Source organism: Eptatretus burgeri, chromosome 17, assembly GCF_056783735.1.
Source record: "Eptatretus burgeri isolate ZD-2024b chromosome 17, Ebu_testis_v1, whole genome shotgun sequence".
In the NCBI taxonomy this organism is placed as follows: domain Eukaryota; kingdom Metazoa; phylum Chordata; class Myxini; order Myxiniformes; family Myxinidae; genus Eptatretus; species Eptatretus burgeri.
The window spans coordinates 54021038-54045913 of NC_140977.1; the positions used below are offsets into that span (position 1 = coordinate 54021038).

At 44.0% G+C, this 24876-nt stretch overlaps 1 protein-coding gene and 1 pseudogene across 1 annotated transcript in view; one reads left to right on the forward strand and one right to left on the reverse strand.

Annotated features, from left to right (window-relative positions):
• Nucleotides 1-721: 721 nt before the first annotated feature.
• Nucleotides 722-24876, forward strand: part of RANGAP1 (Ran GTPase activating protein 1) — an 85796-nt gene continuing 61641 nt past the window's right edge. The window contains exons 1-3 of the mRNA XM_085863333.1: nt 722-963; nt 15907-16034; nt 20217-20276. Of these exons, the coding sequence (XP_085719459.1) occupies nt 843-963; nt 15907-16034; nt 20217-20276 (309 nt within the window). The 5' untranslated portion in view covers nt 722-842. The remainder of the gene's footprint in view (nt 964-15906; nt 16035-20216; nt 20277-24876) is intronic.
• LOC147010133 (uncharacterized) lies at nt 21155-23595 on the reverse strand (annotated as a pseudogene).

Consider the following 24876-nt stretch of genomic DNA (forward strand, 5'->3'; position numbering starts at 1 on the left):
GACAAACAGACAAACAGACAGACAGACAGACAGACAGACAGACAGACAGACAGACAGACAGACAGACAGACAGACAGACAGACAGACAGACACAGAGATCGCTGGAATTATAGATAGATGCATACGTAATAAACAAGGCCCCTGAAGGGAACGAGAAAAAGTCTGATGACGTCACCAAGCATCGTTCTAATTTTATCCTTCATGTGTTTTCTTCCTCTTTTCCTTCAAATTGACACGGAAAACGATATTTTTCTATCCCCATATATATATACATATATATATACATATATATATATATATATATATATATATATATATATATATATATATATATATATATATATATATATATTTCATCCTATCCCTATGTATTCATTCTTTTTATCGTTTTCTTTGACGCGAGAGGTTTTTTTGTACATTGTTTGCAGTTACGTAAGTTTTCTGACGAGGCGATCTCACAGAAATGACGTCACACATAACTGATCTGCGTTTCAATATTGATAATGGGTTTTAGGCGGTGTATATTGTTCCGTTTTGAGTGTGTTGTATTCATTGTTCCCTTCATAATCTTCGCTCGTCCTCGATAAACTGCCGTTATCATATAATATATTAATTATAGGAATTAATGTGGCTAAGTTTGATGACAGGATTGTAACTTGACGAGTAAGAAACCAAAGAAGAAAAAAAAACAACCAAGCATCTCAAAATATCGCGAGATGCACGTTCTCGCGAGAGTACGATTTTAAAAACGGAAACCGCTACTGTTTTTTTTTTGCGCCGGTTTCGTCCCTCGTCCAGGCATTCGTTCTTTTGGTTTTTTGTGCCGCCGTTTCTTTCGCGCCATGACCGACACGACAGAATTGGCTTGGTTGACGGAGTCTCTTTCTAAGGCGTCCGTTGAGGAGATTCCCGAGGACGTGAGTTTCAAAGGCAAAGGGTTGAAGTTGAACTCTGCTGAAGATGGTGAGTGAATCCCCCTCACCTCACGGCGTTTTTCTCCACTGGGTTCTCACCGTGGGATGGTCTTCATTCTCCCCTTGGAACACCTGAGATGAGTTACCTGAGCTCCGTGGTAATTGTTGACTATTCGCTGACGTTACTAATATGGAATAGGCAAATCCGAGAAGCGAACGTAGAATTCTTCTTACATTCGCTTCTTAAATATATATCAAATTAAACAGTCTTTTTGCTATGAAAAAACTAAATATTACCTTAACATTACCTTCACAACGACAACTACACCGCCTAGAACAGGATCTCATCTAAAAAAAAATAAATTACCTTCACAACAACTAGAGGGGGAGCACTCGGTGGAGTGCAAAACCTCCGCCGCCAATACTGCTTGGTCACTCAAGTGAACTTGATATCCTATTCATTCAATTTGACGTCAACAGTGCTCACAGAGTTATAGTTTGCAACTTTCCCTTTTACTTTTAACGTTTACATACTCAATTCATTCGTCATAACTAGATTCCTTGAGACAGAAATTGATTTTACGTGGGTATATCCACCTGAAGTTCCAAAATCGGCCGCAATTATAATTTTGGCATGTTTTTTGATGGGAATCACTTAAAACATGTAGAAATGCAAAAAAAAAAATCGAAATTTTGTTGAAAAAAAAGTTGCAAAAATTTTTTTTTTCTCAAACAATTTTTTGGGGACGGGGGGGGGGGGTGGAAATCACTTAAAACATGGAGAAATGCAAAAAAAAAAAAAATTCAAATATTTTTTTTCAAAATGGCCGCTATGGTGGCCTTTGGACTTTGGACCAAGTCCAAAATCTAATTGCATGATCCTTGGACCATACCTAATCCCCCCACCAAGTTTCGTCGAAATCCGTCGAGGAGTTTTTCCGTAATACTGTTCACAAACAAACAACAAACAGAAAGGGGTGAAAACAGTAACCTCCGATCTTTGATGGCGGAGGTTAACTACACCACCGAGAAAAGGATCTCATCTAAAAAAAATAAATATTACCTCAACATTACCTTCATAACAACTACACCACCGAGAACAGGATCTCATCTAAAAAAATAAATATTACCTCAACATTACCTTCACAACAACAACTACACCACCTAGAACAGGATCTCATCTAAAAAAATAAATATTACCTCAACATTACCTTCACAACAACAACTACACCACCGAGAACAGGATCTCATCTAAAATATATATATATTACCTTCACAACAACAACGACACCACCTAGAACAGGATCTCATCTCAAACAATAAATATTACCTCAACATTACCTTCACAACAACAACTACACCGCCTAGAACAGGATCTCATCTAAAAAAATAAATATTACCTCAACATTACCTTCACAACAACAACTACACCACCGAGAACAGGATCTCATCTAAAAAAAAAAAATATTAACTCAACATTACCTTCACAACAACAACTACACCGCCTAGAACAGGATCTCATCAAAAAAAATATATTACCTCAACATTACCTTCACAACAACAACTACAACGCCGAGAACAGGGTCTCGTCTAAAAAATAAATATTACCTCAACATTACCTTCACAACAACTACACCACCGAGAACAGGATCTCATCTAAAAAAATAAATATTACCTCAACATTACCTTCACAATGACAACTACACCACCTAGAACAGGATCTCATCTAAAAAAATAAATACTAGAAGCGAACGTAGAATTCTTCTTGCATTCGCTTCTGACTTTACCTATAACTTGTTCACAACTGTATACGCAATTTCCGGTTACTTCGGCCTGGATTTGGAATCGGCGATCAAATAATGTAAATCACGATTAAAAATAATTTTTTGATGATGCTGGAGATATCTTTATTAAAATCAGTGGAGGAAATATACACCATGTCTGATATTATTTGGGTCTTTCATGTCTCCGACGATGCGTTTATCTCCCGGCATGCATCATTCCCCATGACAAAAACCGTAAACAAAAAAAAAAAACGGAAGCAAAAAAAAAAAAACGGGAGCAAAATGGTCATAGCCAACGACACGGATTTACAATTGCCAGGGTATTGTGTTGTTTTTGTTGTTTCCTATTCTCTCATGTGCACACGTTAAGTAATATTCACAAGATAATATTCACACCGCACAGCGTTTAAAAACAACCGGAAGCAAAAGGGTCAGAGCAATAGACACGGATTCAAAATACCCAGGGGTATTTTTTTTTTTTTTTTTTTTTTTTTTTTTTTGTATACCTTGGTCGAGGCTCGTATGAGAGCTAACACACAACTCACAGCAAGGAGGCATGAGACAAGAGGGGTGGGAGTGGGAGGGACAAAACATTGGGGAACAGACACAGGTGAACTGTGGAAGGGAGAGGGATGGGGATGGGACGGGGAACATGGCGAGGAGAAGATGGACATTACAGGGACTTTCAGGAAGGAAAGCAGGAGAATTGAAGGAAGTGGGCTTGGGTGGATTATCGGGGGTAGAAAAGATCGAGGATTTGGATGGGGGAAGATAAGAGGTGGTGGTGAACAGCTGTTTTGAAAGCCTGGAGGGAAGAATGGGAAAGAATAGAGTGAGGAAGTTTATTCCAAAGGCGGAAAAAAGAGGAATGAAAGAGTGAAGATGAGCAGTGATTCGTGATTTTGGTAGTTTTACCAGAAGGGGGTTGTTGGCGGACCTTGAGCGCCCTGTGGAAATGTGGTTGGGACAAATCGCAGAGAGAGCAGGTAGGACAAGGCTGGAGAGGAGTCGGTAGAAGACAGAAAGACCACCGACCAACCTGCGGTGATTGAGTGAGAGGCCCAAAGACTCAGCTTCATTGCGGGAGATGCCAATGATCTTAAAAGCCCTGGTTTCGACAGCGTGAAGTCGAGAAAGGTGGAAGGCAGGAGCACCAGCCCAGAGGGGAGAGCAGTACTCCATCAGGCTACGGACAAAAGCTTTGTAAGTAGTCAGGAGCTCAAGAGGGCCGAGGAAGGACTTTGCACGACGGAGGATTCCCAGTCGGCGACTGGCTTTTGAGGCGAGGTTGGAAATGTGACTTTCCCAGGAAAGGTCATGGCAGATAGTGAGACCCAGAAGCTTGAAAGAAAAGACTTCTTCCAGAGGATTGTTGAGAAAGTGGATGGGGGGTTTTGTAAACGGTCCTTTCGAAGAGACATAGTGAGAGTGTGAGATTTGTGTGGATTGAAAGACATGTTCCACGTGTTGGACCAGTTTGTGATTTTATCCAGATCTGCAGTGAGCGAAGAAGCTGCTGCTTGCCGGTCTGAGGGATGACAGATGGTACGGCAGAGGGTGGAGTCATCGGCAAAGAGAAATAGAGGATTTTCCAGAGAGTCCGAGAGATCATTGATGAAAACCAGAAAAAGAACAGGGCCCAGAACGCTACCTTGAGGAACTCCAGCCTGCACAGGAAGAGGGGATGAAAGAACTCCATTTAGGGCCACACGTTGACTGCGACAGGAGAGGAAGTCTGCGAGCCATGAGTGGAGATGGCCTTGAATACCATGGGAAGAGAGTTTGGTGAGTAGGGCAGGGTGCCAGACTGTGTCAAAAGCACGTGATATGTCCAGGGATACGGCTCGGATTTCCTGTCTGGCATTGAGGACCTCCATCCATTGATGGGAGAGCAGTAGCAGCATATCCAGGGTAGAGTGACCTGGTCTGAAACCAAATTGATGATTGGAAATCAAGCCATTGGAGAAGAGGAAGGATTTCATGTCTGAAGCGATGATGGATTCCATCACCTTGCTGATGATTGGGAGAAGGCTGATTGGTCTGTAGTTACAGGGATCTGTTTTTGCACCTTTTTTATGCAGGGCAGTGATGTTAGCAGATTTCCAAGCAGATGGCAGATGACCTTGGGAAAATGAGAGGGTGAATAGAACAGAGAGAGGGTGAGCAAGAGCAGAAGAGCAGGCTTTGAGGACACGTGGGCTGATGCCGTCTGGACCGGTTGCAGAATCTGACTCGAGGTTTGAAAGCAAGCTCTCCACCTTGTCAGGAGAAAAGGATACAGAGTCCAGGGACAGTTGGGTGCGACTGGGTAAAGTGGGTAGAGATAGTGATGGGTTTGGGACACAAGATTTAGCTGCAAACACCGAGTTTAGACATTCAGCTTTATCACGTGTGGAATCAGCAGTGCGGCCATTTGAGGTAAGGGAGGGGATGGAGGGGGAACATACACCAGAAACAGATTTGATTAAACGCCACCAGGATTTTGAGGAGGGAGAGAGGTTTGAGAGTTCAGACTTGAGATGAGAAAGATGTTGTTTTCTGGCTCTCCTGAGGGTAGATACACACTTGTTCCGAGCTTTGTGGAAAGAACTGAGATTGCCCTCAGTTGGGTTTGCTTTCCATGAGGCAAAGGCAAGTTGTTTCAGGACAACTGCCTCACCACAAGCTTCAGTAAACCAAGGGCGGGAGGAAGGGTAAGACAACTGAACACGAGAGGGGATAAATCTGTGCATGAGGGAGAGCAAGTTTCTTTGAAAGAATTCCCAGGATGAGTTGATGTTTGAGAAAGTAGTGATAGGAGACCAGTCTGTAAGTTTGATGGCTGCTCGGAGACCCTGCCAGTCGGCTTGAGTGAAATGCCAGACTCGACGGCGGTGAGGTGGTTCTCTGATGACAGCCAGAGAGATGTCCACTTTAACAAGGACGTGGTCAGAAGAACCAATTGGAGCGAAGGAAGAGCAGCAGATATTGTCAGGGAAATTTGTCAAAATCAGATCCAGAAGAGATGGAGTACCATTGGTTGAGATCCGGGTCGGGAAGTTGACCGATTGAGTCAGTCCCAATGAGTCACAGAAAGCTTTTGCTGATGTCCCATGGCAGGTGAGAGAGGTACCCACACCTAGCCAACTGGCGTGATGACAATTGAAGTCGCCACATAAGAGGAAGAGAGAGTTTGGATGAGAAGATAGAAGATGGTCCATGTTTTCGGAGAGTGAGGTGTAGATGGAGTCATCACTGTTCGGTGGACGGTACAGTACACATATAAACATGAGGTGGGAGTGGAGGGAAGCCGAAGCCAGAGGTATTCCTGGGGGTGTGGGGGAGTGAGAGCAGTGCAGGGAGAGTGAGGAATAGAGTCTTTGATGAAGAGAGCAACACCTCCACCAGGACGAGGCTCAGGTCTGTCATACCGTAAGAGGGAGTAACCAGGGAGAGATACTTGGGAGTCAGACACGTCTTGGGAGAGGAAAGTTTCTGTTAGGCAGATAATGTCTGGTTTGTCAGTGGCAACCTGCATGGAAAGATCTGAAAGGTTTGAGCGAAGGCCCCGGATATTTGAGGTCCACACTTTTAATGAAGAGGTAGGGGAGGAGGCTTTGGGTGCAGGAGGTGGAGGGGAGGGGGAGGGTAGGACGAGGGACGAGGGGGGGAGGTAAGGAGGGTTGCTGAAGGAGTGTGGGGTATTGCAGAATAGCGAGGGGAGGGGGCCGAATGAGGAGGAGAAAAGGCTCTGTGGTGCTGGGAGAGAGGGGGGACAAGAGACAAGGAAGATGGCAGTTGAGGATTTGAGGAGGTGGAGTGAAGAGATGGAGGTGAGAGGGCAGTGGAGGGAGGCAGGTTGGTGGATGAGAGGGGGGCAACTTAGAGAAGGAAGAGTGAGGGGGATGAAAGGTGGGAGAAAGGTGAGGGGGAATTTTTGAAAGAGGTGAGAGGGAGGCTTGGAGGGAGAAGAGTGGGATGGTTGCTTTGAGAGTGAGAGTGAGGGGTGAGGGGGTGAGTTGGCACTGAAGTTGGAAAAAAGAATGGTTGATGGAAAGCGAGCATCCATGGCAAACTGTGGTTTTTAAAAGTTTTAGGTCAGAGATGCGATTTAACACAATTCTTGATGGATGCAATGAAGGCGAATTCAGAGCATGGAGAGAAGAAGCGCTGTAATAGTTGGATTTTTTAGGCAAGGAATGAAGGAGAGGTCGAAATGAGAGTAGTCTGTTAAAATAGCAGAAGAGAAGTGCATTGTGAAACAGTAAAGAGTACCACATGTGTGAGAGAGGAAGATGAAGCATTATAAGATCGTTTTTGTTGTTAATATTAATGTATGAGAGAGTTCAACAGATTAGGTCATGGAAGTGTAAAAAAAAAAAAGAAATCGAGGAAGACGAGGAGGAAGTTAAGAGGAAGAAGAAGTAGCAGAATCGGGAGAAGGTGAGCGTGTTGTTGTTGTTGTTGTTGGGTATATATATATATATATATATATATATTTTTTTTTTTTTTTTGAGATAAGAAAGAGATTAGTTGGGAGAATGGGGGATGTTTGGAAAGTGGGGAGGATGAAAATTGAAGGTAATGGGGAGGATAGAAATTGAAGGAATGGGGAGAAAAAACAAACAAAGAAACAAAAAAAAAACGATCGAACACCGAGTGGAACCGGTAGGCCTCAAACCTAGGACTAGGCCTCAAACACCAAGTAAGAACGTCGACATAAATACTCACAAAATAGCACGATTTTTGAAACAAAACCGAACTAGGAACACACATTAACATGTAGGTGAGAAAATTAAACAGTTAAAACGGGACAAATAACAACCGGAACTTAACTTTGAGAATGTCAGCAGGGAGCCCCGAAGGAGACCTCTTGCCGCTCAAAACCGGAACCGGAAGTATTGTGTTGTTGTTGTTGTTTCCTATTCTCTCATGTGCACGCGTTAAGTATGAAGCTCACTGCGTTCGCTATTATGACGTCATGGTTGTTTATTACGTCACAGTCAAAGCTACCGTTACACTGTTTACCGTAGACACTTGCTCGAGGTTCTACAGCTTAATTAACATGTGGCTACGATGTTCTGTGCTCATGAGGTCCCAAACCCGAACCGCGAAATGCACGGGAAAAATACTGTAATTTGATATTACATGTGAGACCGAGAATGGCACTGTAGTCCAGTAAAATTATAAAATACCTTGAACAAATTGCTTCAGAAGGTTTTTTTTTGCTTTGACTGGTTCATTGGACCCCACTGAACATCATATCAAAAGTTATCTCAGTTACCCCCCCCCCCCCAAGGGCCCTAATTTGCATAAATAAAAGATGGCCGCCATGTCAGAATTCAATGTACAGCAAACTTTTTTCTGGGTGGTTTTAGGGCCCATAAATGTATTACCAACAGATAGGAATGTGATATCAATCTATCGAATAAGGCTACTTCCGTAATGATATGACGTCACCATGACGTAGTATTACGTCATGTCATGACGTAGTCCCTGATTTTACTGAAAATAGACATTTTGTACCTTGTTATTGTAATTCCCTGTAGAATTTGGTTTTGATTGCTGTTTCTTTAGCCCTAGAAGACTCTTTGGGACCAAATACTACCTACTTACATGTAGTCCAATAAACCAGCTGCACGACTTAGCTCGGCCCCTGTGAGTTACAAGTCCATGTGGTCCTCGGTCACGTCAATAGCTGTGCTATTGGAACAGTCATGGCCACGACATTCACTACAGGCATTTGTACATTTCAGGCCTTGCTTTCTGCAGCTGCATCTGTTTGTGGAGCAGTCCCCTTCACACTGGCACCTTATCAACTTTGGAATATTGTGAGGGGCAGGCTGACAGTCCATTGTTTTAGGTATAAGTTTGCCGTGCAGATCCTGCCATCCTCGATGCACATTCCTCATCCTTTGACATCCAACATTTAGCTTGGTAAAAGGCTCGATATATGTGGTACTGTCCGGCATCCAGTGAGGGTGGAAGATTTTGTATCTCTACGCTGGAAGCACACCTCACTACTTTGTCCTTGAACTTCCTTATCCTCAGTGAATCTAAGGACTCTGTTCTTGCCTCCGTATAATTCTACTAGGACCTTCTCCCCCGAGGTTTTCATCTCCTCACGAGTCGAACAATCCAACACTTGCTCCAGCTGCTTTGGAAACGAAGAGTTTGACATCGCCTTTTTGAGAGGTAGTCCCTTGCCAATCCCGTACAATCTCGAAGTTGTGTCACAACCTCCAATGGCATGGATGATGGGTAACAGGTAGCAAAGCTTTTCACCCAGAGAAGTCTGCAAAGCCTTGATCTGCCACTCTCTAATTTTAGTGGTTTTATCTGGTTTCACTGCTTTGTCCGATCGAAATGTCAACTCATTCATGTCCTCTTCAGCATGGTCAACAAAGTAACCCCAGAAGGTCGATGTCTTCTCCGATAACATGTGTTGCACCATTTTTTGCGCACTTCACCCCAGTCAATGCAATCAAAAGATCAGCGTCACCTTTGGAGTGCAATGTTTTGATACCCTGGGTTTGGAGTTTTTCAGACAGGAAATTGATGAATTTCTGCTTATTTTCGACGTTTGCCAAAAAGTGTTCCTTTTTCGACTTTAGCGCCATGTTGCCAGTGAAGAACACCTTTGGACCAACTGCACCCTTTGATCGCCTGAGATGAGTCATATATTTTGTGTAGCTGTCCGTTTCATATCCATCGAAAACAACAAGTGGATTTGCAAACGTGTTCACATACTTGACGAACGTAGAAGCTATGGTGTCAAACGTTTCACCCCTTTTCCAGGGAAATCTCTGGAAAAGAGAACCTCCATCGAGGACATTGTGCACTGGTTTGCTGTCACGCGTCTGCTGGCCTTCATTTGATGAAGTGGACGGTAGCGCATCAGCCAGTTGTGGCTTGTTTGCCTGGCGGAGAAGACCGTGTTTATCAAACAATGCTGTCGGTTGCGCAGAAAGTTCATATTTCAATAGATCATCCAAGCTATAGTCACCGTTGTTCGCTAGAATTCGCAGCCTCTGAAAGAGAAGCTGAGGGTCAACTTTCAGTTTTTCGCCATCCACAACCAGCTGTTTCATTCCCATTCTTTCTATTTGTTCCTTCCTTCTGAAGACAAAGTCAAATGCGTTTTGTCCCTCCATTTTGTCCAAGATAGCTTCTCCGACTTTCCTTGCTTCATGTGGGTTACATGAGGCACTTGCAGTCACCCCAGTGGCTACGCTGTGTAATCCTCCTTCTTCTGACACGAATGGGTTGTAGTCATTGAGGTACTGGAAGATCTCGTAAGTGTCTTTGTGATCGCGTTCCTTCCGTGCAACAAAAAGGTCCTTATGCTGATCACGAGTACTGTATGTTGCACCTGTAAGTTCCTGCATCGATTCTTTGATGTCAGCACAGGCGGGCATTGCAAGAAGCCAGCGTGTCCGCTGCTTCTCTTGTCAAACCCCCTGTGGTTTTGATTGTCCGCATAAGAACCTGTTTGATGACTAGGTCACTAGGCAACCCAACCCAGAAGCGGTCACTGCACCGGATGACAAAAAGGCCAGAACTGAACCTGTTGTAGACATCAGGGCTTGTTTCTTTCAATTCCAGCATATCCTGAAGATGGATGTGCACTGATTTCACGTAGTGGTTGTGTCCAGATGTGGCAAGATAGGGATGCATGTCCTGGAGACACCTCAGGTACAACTGAAAGTCACTCCTTCTTTGAGATCTCAGAAACATCTTCAACAAATCCACCATTCCCATGTACTGGATCCAAAGGCTTCCTGTTGGGAACTCAGACAAACGTTCTCTCTCTGCTCCCATTTTCTCTTTTATCCGGTCAAACACATCCTGCTGGCAAACCACTTCGTCAGTCATCTCCTCTGCCAGGAAAGCATCACAGCATTTCAGGGCCTCTCGAAAGTCATCTGAGGTATCTGGGACGTCTTCCTCTTCTGAAAAAACTGGTACATCATAGCATCGTGTGAAGAGGATCTCATTTAAAGCAGCGTCTACCAGGAAGTGTCCTCTAACAGCCCTTGCATATTCCTTTCCACCTAACGTGTGCGCCACAGCATTGCCAGCATAAACTAGCTCCAGCATTTCCTTCAGGCCCGATCCTTCCATTATGTGATCGATACTGCCAAGGTAACTCATTGCGGTGTGAAAACCCCCCCAAGTATCAGTATCCATCCATCCATCCATCCATCCATTAGGACCATACTCTGTGCAGAGCGTTGGTGCCGCCGAAGCAGTCTCCTTGGCTATTGGGAACAATCCTGGACGGGTCGCCACTCCGACACAGTATACCAGCATGCTGGCACTCATTTTGCCGACCTCGGAAGGATGACAGGCAGAGTAAACCCCACCTGGTGTTGATTCAACAGCTGAGCGGGATTTGAACTCAGGACCCTAGGATCCCAAGCCCACTACCTTAACCATTAAGCCAACACCAGGCATAGTATCAGTATGATTGGCTTGAGAATGCTGGCTGCGTCTTCATTCAGAATGATTGTTCTAGATTTCCACCAGAGAGGCTGGTCGAATGTTTCCACTTAAACTGTGCCTTGGCGCTTGCTTTCAGTCGCAACGAAGTGGAGTGTAGAATAAATGCAGGTCATATCAGTTGGGTCAAGATCCAACATCGGAAGAAAGTGAGCACTAGCCTTTCCTGGATGGTCACCCTTGCACAATGCCTGCATCATTCCACTCCAGCCTGGAGAACGTGGTCGAAGGGACCATGATACTTTCCACAAAGTGTCCAGTTTTCCTTGCTGTTCATCGGCTATTTCGACCAGGGGCAATTTCCTGAATACCAATGGAAGGCTCTTCCCTTTAAGGTATCTATAGTGGCGAATTGCAATTTTGGTATCCTCCAGTCCACTTGCAGTTGAGAGGTGGGTTAGTCGCAGAATAGCACCTTGTCTTTTTGGCATACCAGGGGTCATTGTCATTATGATGCCCATTGCATGGACTGTACCATGCCCATCTAAAGTCCTCAGATTATGGTCAACATTGTCTGCTATGTACTGACCAAAGTGTCCAGCTGCTGGAATATCTGTGCCCTTAAAACAAGCCGCACTTGATTCAAAGTTCAGTACCTCTGAATAGGACACGCATAGCCCATGATTATTCAAACTATTAATTAAGAACCGCGTTCCGTACTGGTGGTGCATTTGAATAGCAAGACCGAAGGGAATAGGAGCCAGAACAATCCTTGGTCTGGTCATCTGAACAATGCATTGTCCAAGGGTAGCAACTTTGAGATCCTTAGTCTTTCCTGTTAGAACACGGTCCAGAAATGTGCGCAACAAACCTGGGACATAATCCAGGTTATCTTCAAGTGAGCTTAATTTGTTACTATCGGGATAAGTCTCCTTTGAAGTTTGAATGCACTTGATTTCATTGCGAACGAGGTCTGCTGCAGCATTTACAATTTGCTGTTTTATTTGATTTTCATCTGTCGATGGGGTATCATAAAATGTCTGCAGTATTTTGGGAGCTTTTGTTCGGAATGTGACCACATTTGGGCGCCCGTTTATATTGGTTATTCCAACAGAATCACCGGAGTGCTGCTCAAGTTTCTGACGCTTGTATTTTGGGCTATATGCATCTGGGGTAATGTGGGATATTTTTCTCACAAGGTCTGTAACGGTAGTTTGCTCATCATCATCTTGTCTAAGGTCATCAACCACTTTGAAGAAGGCTTCCCGTGACACATCGGACCTCCGGCCTGGTTTTGATACACTGCGTTCCCTTCCATCACTTTGTTGGTACCGCAGAGGAATAGATAGGTTTTTCGAGCGAAAATTAACACTGCAGACATGATGGAGAGTGTCCGCAGCCAGTAAGTCTATTGCGTTACTTATTCTATGCCTTACATCTCCAGCCCAGCTACGCTCATCACATGCCTGAATGATCGATTTCTGAAAGTCGTATGTCCTTACTAGAAAACAGTCTCGGTTCTTTCCTTCTGTTGTAAGAATCTTTGGACCACAAAGGAAACGGTGGTCTTTAAATGAAAATTCTGGCGTTCGAGAGCGAAGGCGAGGTGGCTCTGCAGGCATATTCTCCCCTGATGCCTTTCTCTTAGCGGTGGCTATTTTGCGTCTATCGATGTGAATCTGCCTGCATAACGTGTGAAGTTCTTGCCCTTCCTTAATTCGGAGAGAGGGAGTTCTAAGGGCTTCACTGACTTCATTGAAAGTCCTCACAGCGCGAACCTGTTGGATCTTGACTGTTGGCTGTCCATTCCTAAGGCTTTCACGGCAGAGGATACAGATCTCATCCGAAGCACCGCTGGCCAGCTCCTGCTGTTTGTGGTCCATCTGAAGTCAAATGTAATGTTTTAGTAACATATTGAAAGTGAAAGTGCAGAATGTATCACATCAGATGTAACAAAGAAACATAATTGTGGTGTGAACATGATGTAACAATAATTGCAATTCCAGAAGTAAAACTAATTCGCAGTTATGATCAGAAAATGTACCCAACGTCATTGGACTACATGTAAGTAGGTAGTATTTGGTTCCAAAGAGTCTTCTAGGGCTAAAGAAACAGCAATCAAACCCAAATTCTACAGGGAATTACAATAACAGGGTACAAAATGTCTATTTTCAGTAAAATCAGGGACTACGTCATGACATGACGTAATACTACGTCATGGTGACGTCATATCATTACGGAAGTAGCCTTATTCGATAGATTGATATCACATTCCTATCTGTTGGTAATACATTTATGGGCCCTAAAACCACCCAGAAAAAAGTTTGCTGTACATTGAATTCTGACATGGTGGCCATCTTTAATTTATGCAAATTAGGGCCCTTGGGGGGGGGGGGTAACTTTGAGATAACTTTTGATATGATGCAGAGGGGGCTATAGGGAACTATTTAAAACAAAAAACCTTCTGAAGCAATTTTTTCTAGGTTCGGCCATATTCAGCATAGTTTTACTGGACTACTGGTGGTGGTGGTGGTGGTGGTGGTGGTCGTATGGCAGCTTAGCTGCCGGGGTAGCTGTCATTCCTTGGAAGCACGGCTGTGCAGCTGACGCTGCGCCCCAATACCGGTACGCCGGTACTCATTGCGCCGACCTCAGAAGCATGACTGGCTGAGTCAACCCCACCTGGTGTTAATTCAGCAGCAAACAGGGATCGAACTCAGGACCCTGAGATCCTAAGCCAACAGCAGGCTTTCTATCAACTAGTGCGTGGCCGTACGTGCAAAAAATAAAAAAAAAACTTTCAAACTGCCTGCCAGAAGCAACAACCACACAGAGGCCGTTCCTTCGCTCTCATAAACAATGACTGGATTGGTTTTATGTTTATCTATAAACATTGTGTTTATGGCATTGTGTTTATCTATAAATGCGCATAAGAAATCGAGAAATTATTAGAATACAGGAAGTCTGTACGTTGTAACCCGTAATGGAGAACGTGGCTGAGGATCTCTTCCCCAACGGCCACGCCTACGCAGCACCGTGTCCTGTCATTGGTTTGGTAAATAAATGGCCATAACTTGAGAATCACTTGACCGATTAATATCAAACCTTGAAAAGGCACATACTCAGCTCCCCAGCAATATACCTGGCAAGTTTCAATTAGATCGGACCAGTGGTTGTCGAGAAAGAGCGGTCAGAGATAGACAGACACACATAGATTCCTGGAATTATAGATAGATGGTGAAGAATCACTTAAAAATAAAAAAAACATTTGGATCTGGTTCCGGATTCGGATCTTTCCTCCAAATCGAATCGGTTCGTCCTTGTTGAACAGCCAACCTGTCCACCTCGTTTAGTCCGAATCCGTCCACAACTTTGAGTTATCCTGCTTGCAGACGAACAGAAAGGGGTGAAAACTTGACCTCGTCCACCGACGCTGATGGAGGGAAAGAAAGAGCTTGTCTTGTTTCTGAAGGCTAGTGTCTGTCTGCGTCACAAACAAGAAGAAAAATGGGCGTTTACCGAGGTATGGTAACAACCGCTGTCACGCAAAGAGAACCTGACGTTTTAGGCGATAACCTTTCATCTGCGCATACGAGGGGAATGCTACAGGGGCAAGGGTTGATGTCTTATGGGATTGAGGCCATCAGGAGAGAGAGGAGAGATAAAAATCATGTAAAACTAGAGCAAAGTCCGTGTGCCATCGCAAATCCCAACGCTTCTCACCGAAAGCAGTTGAAGGATGGCAAAACGTTACACCAGGAATCCATCCATCCATCCATCCATCGGAACCATACTCTGTGTGGAGCGTTGGTGCTGCCTAAGCAGTCTCCTTGGCTATTGGGTATAATCCTAGACGGGTCGCCACTCCGACACAGGATACCAGCAAGCTGGCACTCATTTTGCCGACCTCGGAAGGATGACAGGCAGAGTCAACCCCACCTGGTATTAATTCAACAGCTGAGCGGGATTTGAACTCGGGATCCTAGGATCCCAAGCCCACCACCCTAACCATTAAGCCATCACCAGGAATGAACGGAGGTCGAATCCAAAAAATTGTTCCGTATTTCATGCGTCTCCCAATGTTAATTGCATATATAAAGTTTAATTTAAAAAAAATCATGTACCTGTAATTGCATTTTTTGGCATTTCACCTTTTGACCCTGCCCCAGCGGGCACGGTCAAACTGATAGAGCCCTTGCACCTTCGTGCCACGCGTTGATCATAACTACCAAGTTTGTGAATTTCTGCACAACCATTTAGGAGGACATGGCGTGACAGACGGATGGATTTTCAAAAAGCACGGGGATAATTAAAGGGCTAAAACACAGAGATGGAGGGAGAGAGAAGATCGGAGGTCGAAGTGAATGAAAAGCGCTCATTGATCCCGTGGGGAGACAACATGCCGATCCTGGAGATGAGCCTTTGCTTTTTGTGCTTGTAACTCTTTCAACTTTGTGTGAAGTGCGGGGATTTGCCCTGGAGCACCAACGACTTCACTGTAGTTTCACCTGTCATAATTTGGGGCTGGGCTCCTGGTTGTTGGTGACTCTTCATTCCCACTCACTCGTTCACTCACTCACGCAACAGTTAATTCATTATATATGAATTCATTACCTTGGTTCGGGAACTCGTTCTCACAGCGTTTGACTTTAACTTTTGGGATGCAAGTGCATGAAGTAATAATGTGCATTGGTGTTTATCTTCTTCATTGTGGAATGGAATGCTCTATCGTGTCAAAATTGTTGATGGCAAAATCATTTAAGTGTTGATTATACATTTTTCCCTAGCGGCGGTTGTGGTGTCTGCTATCGAGGCCTGCTCTCACTTGCGATCCCTTCGTCTCGAAGGAAACACCATCGGGGTGGAGGCAGCGAAGGCCATCGCTGGAGCCTTGGAGAAAAAGCCGATGTTCCAGGTGGGACGGTGTGTCCTCCTGTAGGCGTTTGTATACGTTTATAATACATTATGATCATATGGGGGCGGGGGGGAGGGGAAAGTGGAACCCTTCAGTTGTGATTGGTTGATGCTAATAAAAAAAAAAAGATGATTTAATGTTACTCGCTCCTGAAGTTGAACCTCCTTGAAATCTCACATCCTCGAAGCCTTTTACAAACTGGAGATACTGACTTTTATTTCATGGTATCATTCCGCAATCACTTGCTAGGTGGCCTTGATTATTATGCTTGGCCTTTATGAGGCATCTGCGTGCCATGTCGCCTCCCGCCTGACCTGGTGCCATTAATAATGCTCCGTAAAACCAAAGCAATCAGTTTGTGTACACCTGAACAGTGCACTTCTTTCTGGATGTTTTACTGAGTTAAATGTTTTTATCTTGCCAAAACGAAGTTTTTGCAAGACATGTTAGTCAGCTTGTATGTTTTGTTTTTTTTTTGTTTGTCTGTAATCACGTATCGATCACTCTGCAGAGCACAGTTATCATTGGAAATTTTTGTAACTTCGCACATCATAGTCCTTTTGAGGTCCCTTTCAGCGCATAAAATTTTCAAGGTCAAAGGTCAAGGTCACTTTGTCGCAAATCAGGGGAGTCGACGAAACCCTTATTTTTTGAGTAATTTTGATCGGATCGTCGTCAAACTTCATGGGAATATAGTTCATGGTCTGGCGCTCAGCTGATTAATTTTTGGTGGCGATTGGCCTTGACCTTCATGGTTTGCGCTGGAGGTCGAAAGTTTTTGACCCCAAGGTCAAATTTTGAAATCTTAGATACCATATCGAGTAATACCTCATATGAAAGCGCTTGATAAGTGCTTTCCAGATCTGTCAAAAGTTTGACGCTATGATGTCATTTGATGACATGACGAAAAAACGGATTTTTTTTTTCATGGTTACTCTGTAGAACGATTCTCATCGGAATCTCTCGGCAGATATTCCTCAAGGAGTCGCTCCTGGTGGATAGCAGCTCTGTTCACCTCAGTGTGACCTTAAAGAAGTCACACGTGGTCACCTTTTGGCAAGATACGGGTCACCCTGTGGCTGACATTGGTTTTTTTTATTTTACCTTTTGTTTGGAAGATAAATTTTATGAATGGCTAAGTGGGTCTGTTGTTACTGAATTAATTATTTATAGATTTTTGCTCCATTGAAAATTTTTATATTCATTCAATCCGATCAGAATCCTGTCTTTAAATACCAGGATTTCCCATTTTTTAATTGCTTGCTGCTTTGCCTGCCTACTCGAAGGGACTTGCAGAGCCAATCGGACCGCAAGCTCTTCCTGGTTCTGTGCTTAACTTTATTTATTTTTTCTCAACAATATTGAAGCTCATAGAAGGGCAGCCATGTGTCATTCACTGGTATGTTTTAAGTGCGTTAACTGGTAATGTGAAATTATGATAATAATAACTGTGGGTTGACCTTTTAGTGTTCCCATCTGAACCCCCTCCCTGGCTTGTAAAAAAAAAAAAAAAAACACCCATGTTAAAACCCCATATACCTCTTGCATTTGTTCATTCTCGACTAACGCCAGATTTGTTTGAATTTTTTTTTTTAACTTGCCGATAAATGTTGCTGTGAACCAAAAAAAAGGAAAAAAATCTGTGCTCGTCAATTCGACGGGAAATGAGAAGTCCCGTATTACGCTGATGTTGATGATATTAAGTTACCACCGTACGGGATTCTTAAGCTGAATACCATGCGAAAAGAAACAGTTGCCTGTTGGTGTTATAATTTGCATACTATGGTGGATGGCCTTTGTTCTTGTCATGCATTTGCTGAAAGTTGTTTGGGGAACACGACATGGTACTTTTATCAAAGCACAGAAGCGTGCTCATTATCCTGCGCTCGCGAAGCAAAAAGCGGGGTTAAGCGATCGGTAGTGTATCTCGTACGTGTCTGTGTTTTGTTAAGAGCGTACATCGAAAACCGTTCAGCGGAGGAAATGGAAACATTACCACATGTTACATGACCGTGTGAGATAGTGGTCACTCTTTTGAGGTGAACGTAGACCAAAGGTCAACATAGGCCAGCTTTCGAAAATCCTCACTTTTCATCCGTTGACTAGAAATTTAAAGAGGATTTGCATATCGAGTCACTGAATTCAACCACCAACTATTTTTGATGTCAACATCGGCCAAAAGGTCAACATAGGCCGAAATTTCTAAAATTGACAATTTTTATCCGATTGACCTGAAATTTGATGAGGATTTGCATATCAGGCCACTCAATTCAACCACCAATTACTTTTGGGGTCAAAATGTCGACATAGGCCTAATTTCTAAAATTGAGAGATCGGGTTAAAAACTATACATCATGATACATCATGATATATCAAAAAGTTGTGGATGAGTAATGACAAAACAAGGTGGATTCGAGTTGATTTGGTGACAAAAGAATTTGCTCACACCAAGTCCTTCTCAAGACTGCGCAGGGTATGCATTCTATGAATACCATGTAGTTCTGGATGCATTGCCTTTCATGGGCATTTAGAAGACGATGTGAAGCTGGAACTGCGGAGTACGAATTGTGACTTGGTCATTATTCCTGGTGCTATGACACCTTAACTTCAAGTTTCGGACATAGTGCTGAATAAGCCGTTCAAGGATGCGCCACACAAACTGTACAATGATTGTTTGCTTGCTGGGAACCACGCTGTCACACCATCGGAGAAAATGCTTTGGCTGTTGTGCTGTCTCTGTCTGTCTGTGTCTGGTCTCTCTGTGTCTGCTCTCTCTGTCTCTCTCGGTGTCTCTGTGTGTCTCTCTCTCTCTTGGACAGAGCTGGAGTGCATGCTCCCCAGAAACCATTGTAAAAGGGTTTAACAAGTGTTTCATATTGATCTCTAATTTGATGGACGGCACAGAAGACTGCATTTTATGGGAAGAGGAAGAAAAAGACGAACGGATTCCCATGATGAAAGTGAGCCGGAAGATTTGTGCGAGTGAGGGTGAGAAGAAACGTTTAGAGTAATTTCAATATAAGTATTTCGTGGGGTTTTTTTGGATAATCACCTGTGAATAAAATTGTTGTTTATTTGAAAGTACAGTATTGACAAGCTTTATCCGGCCCACCTTTTTCCACAAATTCATCTTAAAATATATATATTTAAACTATGCAACATAGTCAGGTCGTGTTTTATGCGCAGCCACGCGAGCCTTTTTGGCACCCCACCCGAGCGTGATATCGTCTTGGATTTGGGCCAACACAGTAGGCTATCCTTGTAATTCCCATTAAAGTATACTGATCTTTTATGATGTCAGTCCTGTGTGCAATTTACATGCTCCTCCATGAGCCTTGGATTACTGTTAAAAAAAACATTTATAATAATAGACACAACGGTTTCATCTCGGTGCAGCATTTATGAACCAACGAGCTTCGGAAGCAAAGTGTTTTCACCACGTCCATCTGCTAGTGGTGGAAATGGCTCATCCCTTTTGATCATTGCAGTCATTTATCTTGAGTGTAAATTCTCTCATGTAAATTAAATCTTCCTTTCACTCGTTTCTTAAGTAAGCCTGGTGTTGGCTTAGTGGTTAGGATGGTGGCTTGGGATCCCAGGGTCCTGAGTTCAAGCCCCGTTGGCTGCTGAATTAACACCAGGGGGTTGACTCAGCCTGTCATCCTTCCGAGGTCGGCGAAATGAGTGCCAGTGTACTGGTCCCGGTGTATCCCCCGGTTCGAATAGGTGTACCATATCCCTGTGTGTCGTAAGAGGCGACCAGGGTTGGCGTCAGGAAGGGCATCCGGCCATAAAACATTGCCTCACAAAAAGCCAAACCCCTGCACAGCAGGGAAAAATGGCTGTAAAAAACGGTCATACTCGTTTCTTAAGTACCATGTCTGGTCAAATACATCTTGATATGCAATAAGTTTCTTTGAGAGGCTCACATAAGAGTTTTCATCCCAAAGGTACACATGTCGTGTTAAAAAATAGAAAAAAAGTAACAAAAGACATTTGAATTGATCTTCCATCTTGTTTTCATGATCCCAGTCATGTCAAAAATTGTAAATTACTTTGGTGTACCGAACGGACTGTAAAGAATCACTTATTGTAAAAAAAATATATATATATTGTCTCATTAATATCATCCCTTATGCTGGTGTAACAATCCGATTCCCATGTCCTTCTACCCACCCACAGCAAGCTCAATGGAGCGACATGTTCACCGGGCGCCTCCGCTCAGAGATCCCACTGGCTTTGGTGAGTTTCCACCCAAGCGTTTGGTTCGAAGTATTTGTCCCAGCTCTCCATCAGCTTGTTCTTACTTGTGGTTTTCGTTTTTATTAGTTTTCCAGCGTGGATCGGCTCGCTACGCTTGCCTCTCCACACGTCGTTACAGAGATTGATGTCACAGATTTGCTGTGTTGTCATGATTTACACCAATCGTAATACAAACATTTCTTTTCTACAAATTTATTTATAACATTGGTGATATATTTATTTACAATATAAAAAGGTCCAAATGGTCTAAATGGCCATGGCTCCAAGTTGTCAAAAGGGTCTGACAGGTCTTGGGGGGGGGGGTGGGGGGGGGTCTTTTGGGTCATTTATGTCTTTTGGGGTTCTTGGGGTTGGGGTCTTTTGGGTCCTCAGCGTCTTTGGGGTCTTCCGGATCTTTTGCGTCCTTTATCCTGGCACTTAGCTGTCTTTTGTATCCTCGGCGGGGGGGGGGGGGGGAGGGTCTTCAGAGTCTCTTGGGTGTTTTTGGTATTTTGGGTCTTTAGAGTTCTTTGGAGTCTTGAGGGATCTTTGGGATCTTCAAGGTCTTGGGGGTCTTAAAGGGTCTTCAACAATCGAAGGGGTCTCAGCAGTCTAAATCGTTGAAAAGTAAATCCCTCCTTTATCCTGGCACTTAGCTGTGTGCCCAGAGATGAGTTTCTGGAGCTTGATGTTCAACAAACCGCTTGTGCACTGCATGGGAAAATACGTCTAAAATGGCGCCCAGCCGCTCTCTGGGCGGGAAGACATACAGGAGCCAATTCATCTCAAACTGATCGGACGCAAGGTCTGGCATCCAGAATTATTTAATTCTTTGAATCTTGTTTCCTTTTTTTTTTTTCTTTTCTTTATATTATGTTTGTGTAATGAGTTAATAATGTGGGCAGAAGCATATATGTCGACATTGAAGAGTGCCATTCTCGTTTTATATTATTTTAATTTTCTCAACAAATTTCACAATCTCCAGTTTGAACTTGTCTTGCTAATTGGGAATTTTTTAATTATTGGCTCAAATTCTGGCGTTGTTGACGTGTTTAAGTTTATTCCACCTGCATTCCCTTCTCAGTTGGATTAGTCCACAGTGCTTTGGCCGTAGTTGGTGTTGTCTTGGTAGGATAACTGCAGGTACTACAAACAAAAAATTTGTTTGATCTGTTTTGCTTCAATGCCAGCACGTGACACCGCCAGGATATGTAAAAAGGATAACCTTATACAAGTGGACTAGTTGAGGTGATATGCTGTGGATCCTGTTCCCCCTGGTTGGAATGGGAATTTATCGGTTTCTCTTGTTACCAATCGCAGAAAGTGTTGTGTTTTGAGAGCAGAGTCGGGACACTGAGTCCAAGAACCTTCAGTGTGAAGACGCTTCGTCGATTTCATTCTGCGTGACTGTTAGCTTGCTCTCACGTTCTCTGACGGTGGTGCGGTGTTTAATTGAAAGCCAAGAGTCGATTTGACGTTTCTATCTGTTCAATACCAAACCGAGAAATGTCCTTTCCTATGAATTTTTTTATGTTTATTTGGAATCTTATGAGGTCCCAGAACAATTAGAGCTTGGTTGCCCAAATGGCAACTTTTGGCAATTCTGGTAATTTGCATAATCCAAGATGGCTAACCGATCACCATCTCGATAATTTAATTTTTTAACCCGCTTGTCCTAAAATGGTGTGTAATACCTCTTTTCAGGTTTTTTTTTTATGTATGTGGAATCCATTTCTGATGTTATTCCTTCGATTACAGGTCTATCTCACACGTTGAAGGTCAGATAAAAGGTTAAATTTGATCTCAGGGTGGACATCGAATTGAATCGATGTGATGAACATTAACAATTCACTTTATTCATGTTTTCTTCATGTGAAAAATATCACTAACATGTCACAAAAGCTGGTATTCACAATTACATAAGTGTAAAATTATACAATAAGACTATAATTGTCATCTCCCCCAACTGAATCGTAATCGGGATCAGAAAGACCATCCTCATCCTCATCCTCCTGGCCTTCGCTCTCCTGATCGGCACCCTCATCAAAATTCTCTTTCCCAACATCCTGATCTACGTCATCCTCATAAGCCTCCTCCATATCGACGTACTCCTCATCTGTAGTTTGAACATCTCGTCTCTTTGAGTGTGGATTTCAGCAGCCATCTTCACCAGAGCAGTTATAGTATGACATACATGAACGATGTTGTTTGTGGCAGCCACATGCCGCAGTGATGCACTTCTTACTCTGTGCCCTACATTGACACCGGATGACGTCAATTAGCTCTGGCGGTGCAGGGTCACCCTCAGCAGTGACAGGAACAGGGATATTATCCTGAATCTCCCATCCAAATTTTGTGAGATCAGCTGAATCAACGGGTGGAGCTTGGTGGTCTGCTGCTTTCCATAACATCATTTGTAAATGAGCCCTCAACGCGTGTTGTAACAAGTTGGTCGTTGTTGGAGGAAGGGCCATCACTTTGGGACTTTTCTTCTTTTTGGTGAATAGCGTAAAGCGAGCAGATTCCATAGAAGTTCCCGGTACCTGACCATACAGAGCGAGGAAGAAAGGTTTTGCTGCTTCCAGCAAATCAGCTTCTGTGGTGCCCACCTCACCCAGCGCATCAGCCAAGCCCGGGAGGTTCCCTGCCAGCAAAGTTTTTAGTGCGCCGATCTTGCCTTTGCCATACGGATATGAGGTTGTGTTGTGCACGCCAAGGAGTTGCAAACATTTTGGCCCAAGGTTAGCACAGGTTGCATTGATATCGAGGACTGTACCGTCCCAACGCTCCATTTGTACTTTGCACTGTAGGTCTGCCAATACACCAACAGAACAAACACATCAGTGTCATCACTAAGCATGCGTATCACACCCTTTCCAGAGGTGGCTGCCACAAGGACATAGGAAATCATGGTGATGTTTGCTTCGTCATGACCAAATGCACCATCGTTGCGAGTATCCATCGCTACATTATCGTCAACAGTGAAGGTGTACAACATGCTCGCCAGCCTCCGCTTGTTCTTGCTCTTTAGGATGACACCTCGTTTGGGTAAAGGACAGGCAAAGGAGAGCTCATAGACCATGATAATATCACCAGCCCGGCGCATTCTCTCATGGTCCTTCGCAGAGACATCTTGGTACTTGTCAAAGACCACGATCTTCTCGGTGGTAGCTGGGTAGTGACTCAAGCGACCCTGGATCGATCACATCATCACCACAATAAGTAACCAGCTTGGTGAACATTTGCTTCTGTGTCAACAAACCACCATCACTCACATATTTGTCATACAGTTCAATGGATGTCCAAGTATATAGTTTTATATTGGTGTACATTTCATCGATAAGCAGGTTCAAAGCGGCATCATCAATCGTGGGGCTCTGGTCAGCATGCACGGGAATTTTTCCGAAATTCATCATAACAGCGAACATGATACTGTACCTCAGCTGCGGACAAGTCATCTGCGCCGTGACAACGCATAGCAACTTCCCGACTCCACACATTTTGATCATCACAATAGTGTAATACTGTTATGAATTTGGAAGCCTTGTGCACACAGACAGACAGCAGTCCCCAAGTTTCGTTATCTCGATAAGTATGTGTTTATAGTTAGGGTCCCTTACATGTGTGTGCTGCGGAGTTTCTTTTACAACAAATCTCCTTCACTTCACTTCGCACACCGACGCCATTGCCCACGTGCGTTCGACCACGTACGTGGGCGGAGATTTCCATCGCCTCAGATCGAGATTCCGCCCAGGAAGGCAGGGGTGTGCCCCTTGTCCAATCACGCCACAGAGGGCGACTTTTCCACGACACCCCGGCCAATGAGGGTTGAGATGGCCACAGATGGCGACTTTCCCACGACACTCTGGCCAATGAGAGTTGAGATGGCCACAGAGGGCGACTTTCCCACGACACTCTGGCCAATGAGGGTTGAGATGGCCACAGAGGGCGACTTTCCCACGACACCCCGGCCAATGAGGGTTGAGATGGCCACAGAGGGCGACTTTCCCACGACACCCCGGCCAATGAGGGTGGAGACAGCCTCAGATGGTGATTTTCTCACCCTGGACAAGAAAGATATAAAGGAACGCCAGGCTGAGGAGGTTCGTCGTCTTTTGGGGGTTGTGAGTCTTGGTGCTGACTGGTTCGGCTGGTCCTGGGTCATCGTCGTCTCTGATCTTCTCCTTTGTCTTGGTCAATTGGTGCGTGGCCGGTTGGAGAGCGCGGTACCTGGTGCTTGGAGCGGAATAGTGTTGTGGGTTCGATTCCTGCCGAGCCGGATCGTCGAAGACCACACGAGGTGGACAGGTCCAAGCACAGGCAGACCATGTGGAGGTACTCGCTATTACACTGAACAACAAAAATTTTTTACTGGAGATGTGTAAAGTGATTTAGACTAATTTGGGTACGCTGATTTCAAAAATCATAACCGTTTTGCTGTATCACGTCAGGATTTTCAGTAACAGAAATATTCCCATTGCCTAGAAGTCAGGATTTCAATGAAATTTACAAAAATTCATCTATTCATTTATTTCATCATGAATGCTTCAAAATTATAGAAATTACAGAAAAACTCCACTAGAATGTAATTAAAAATGCT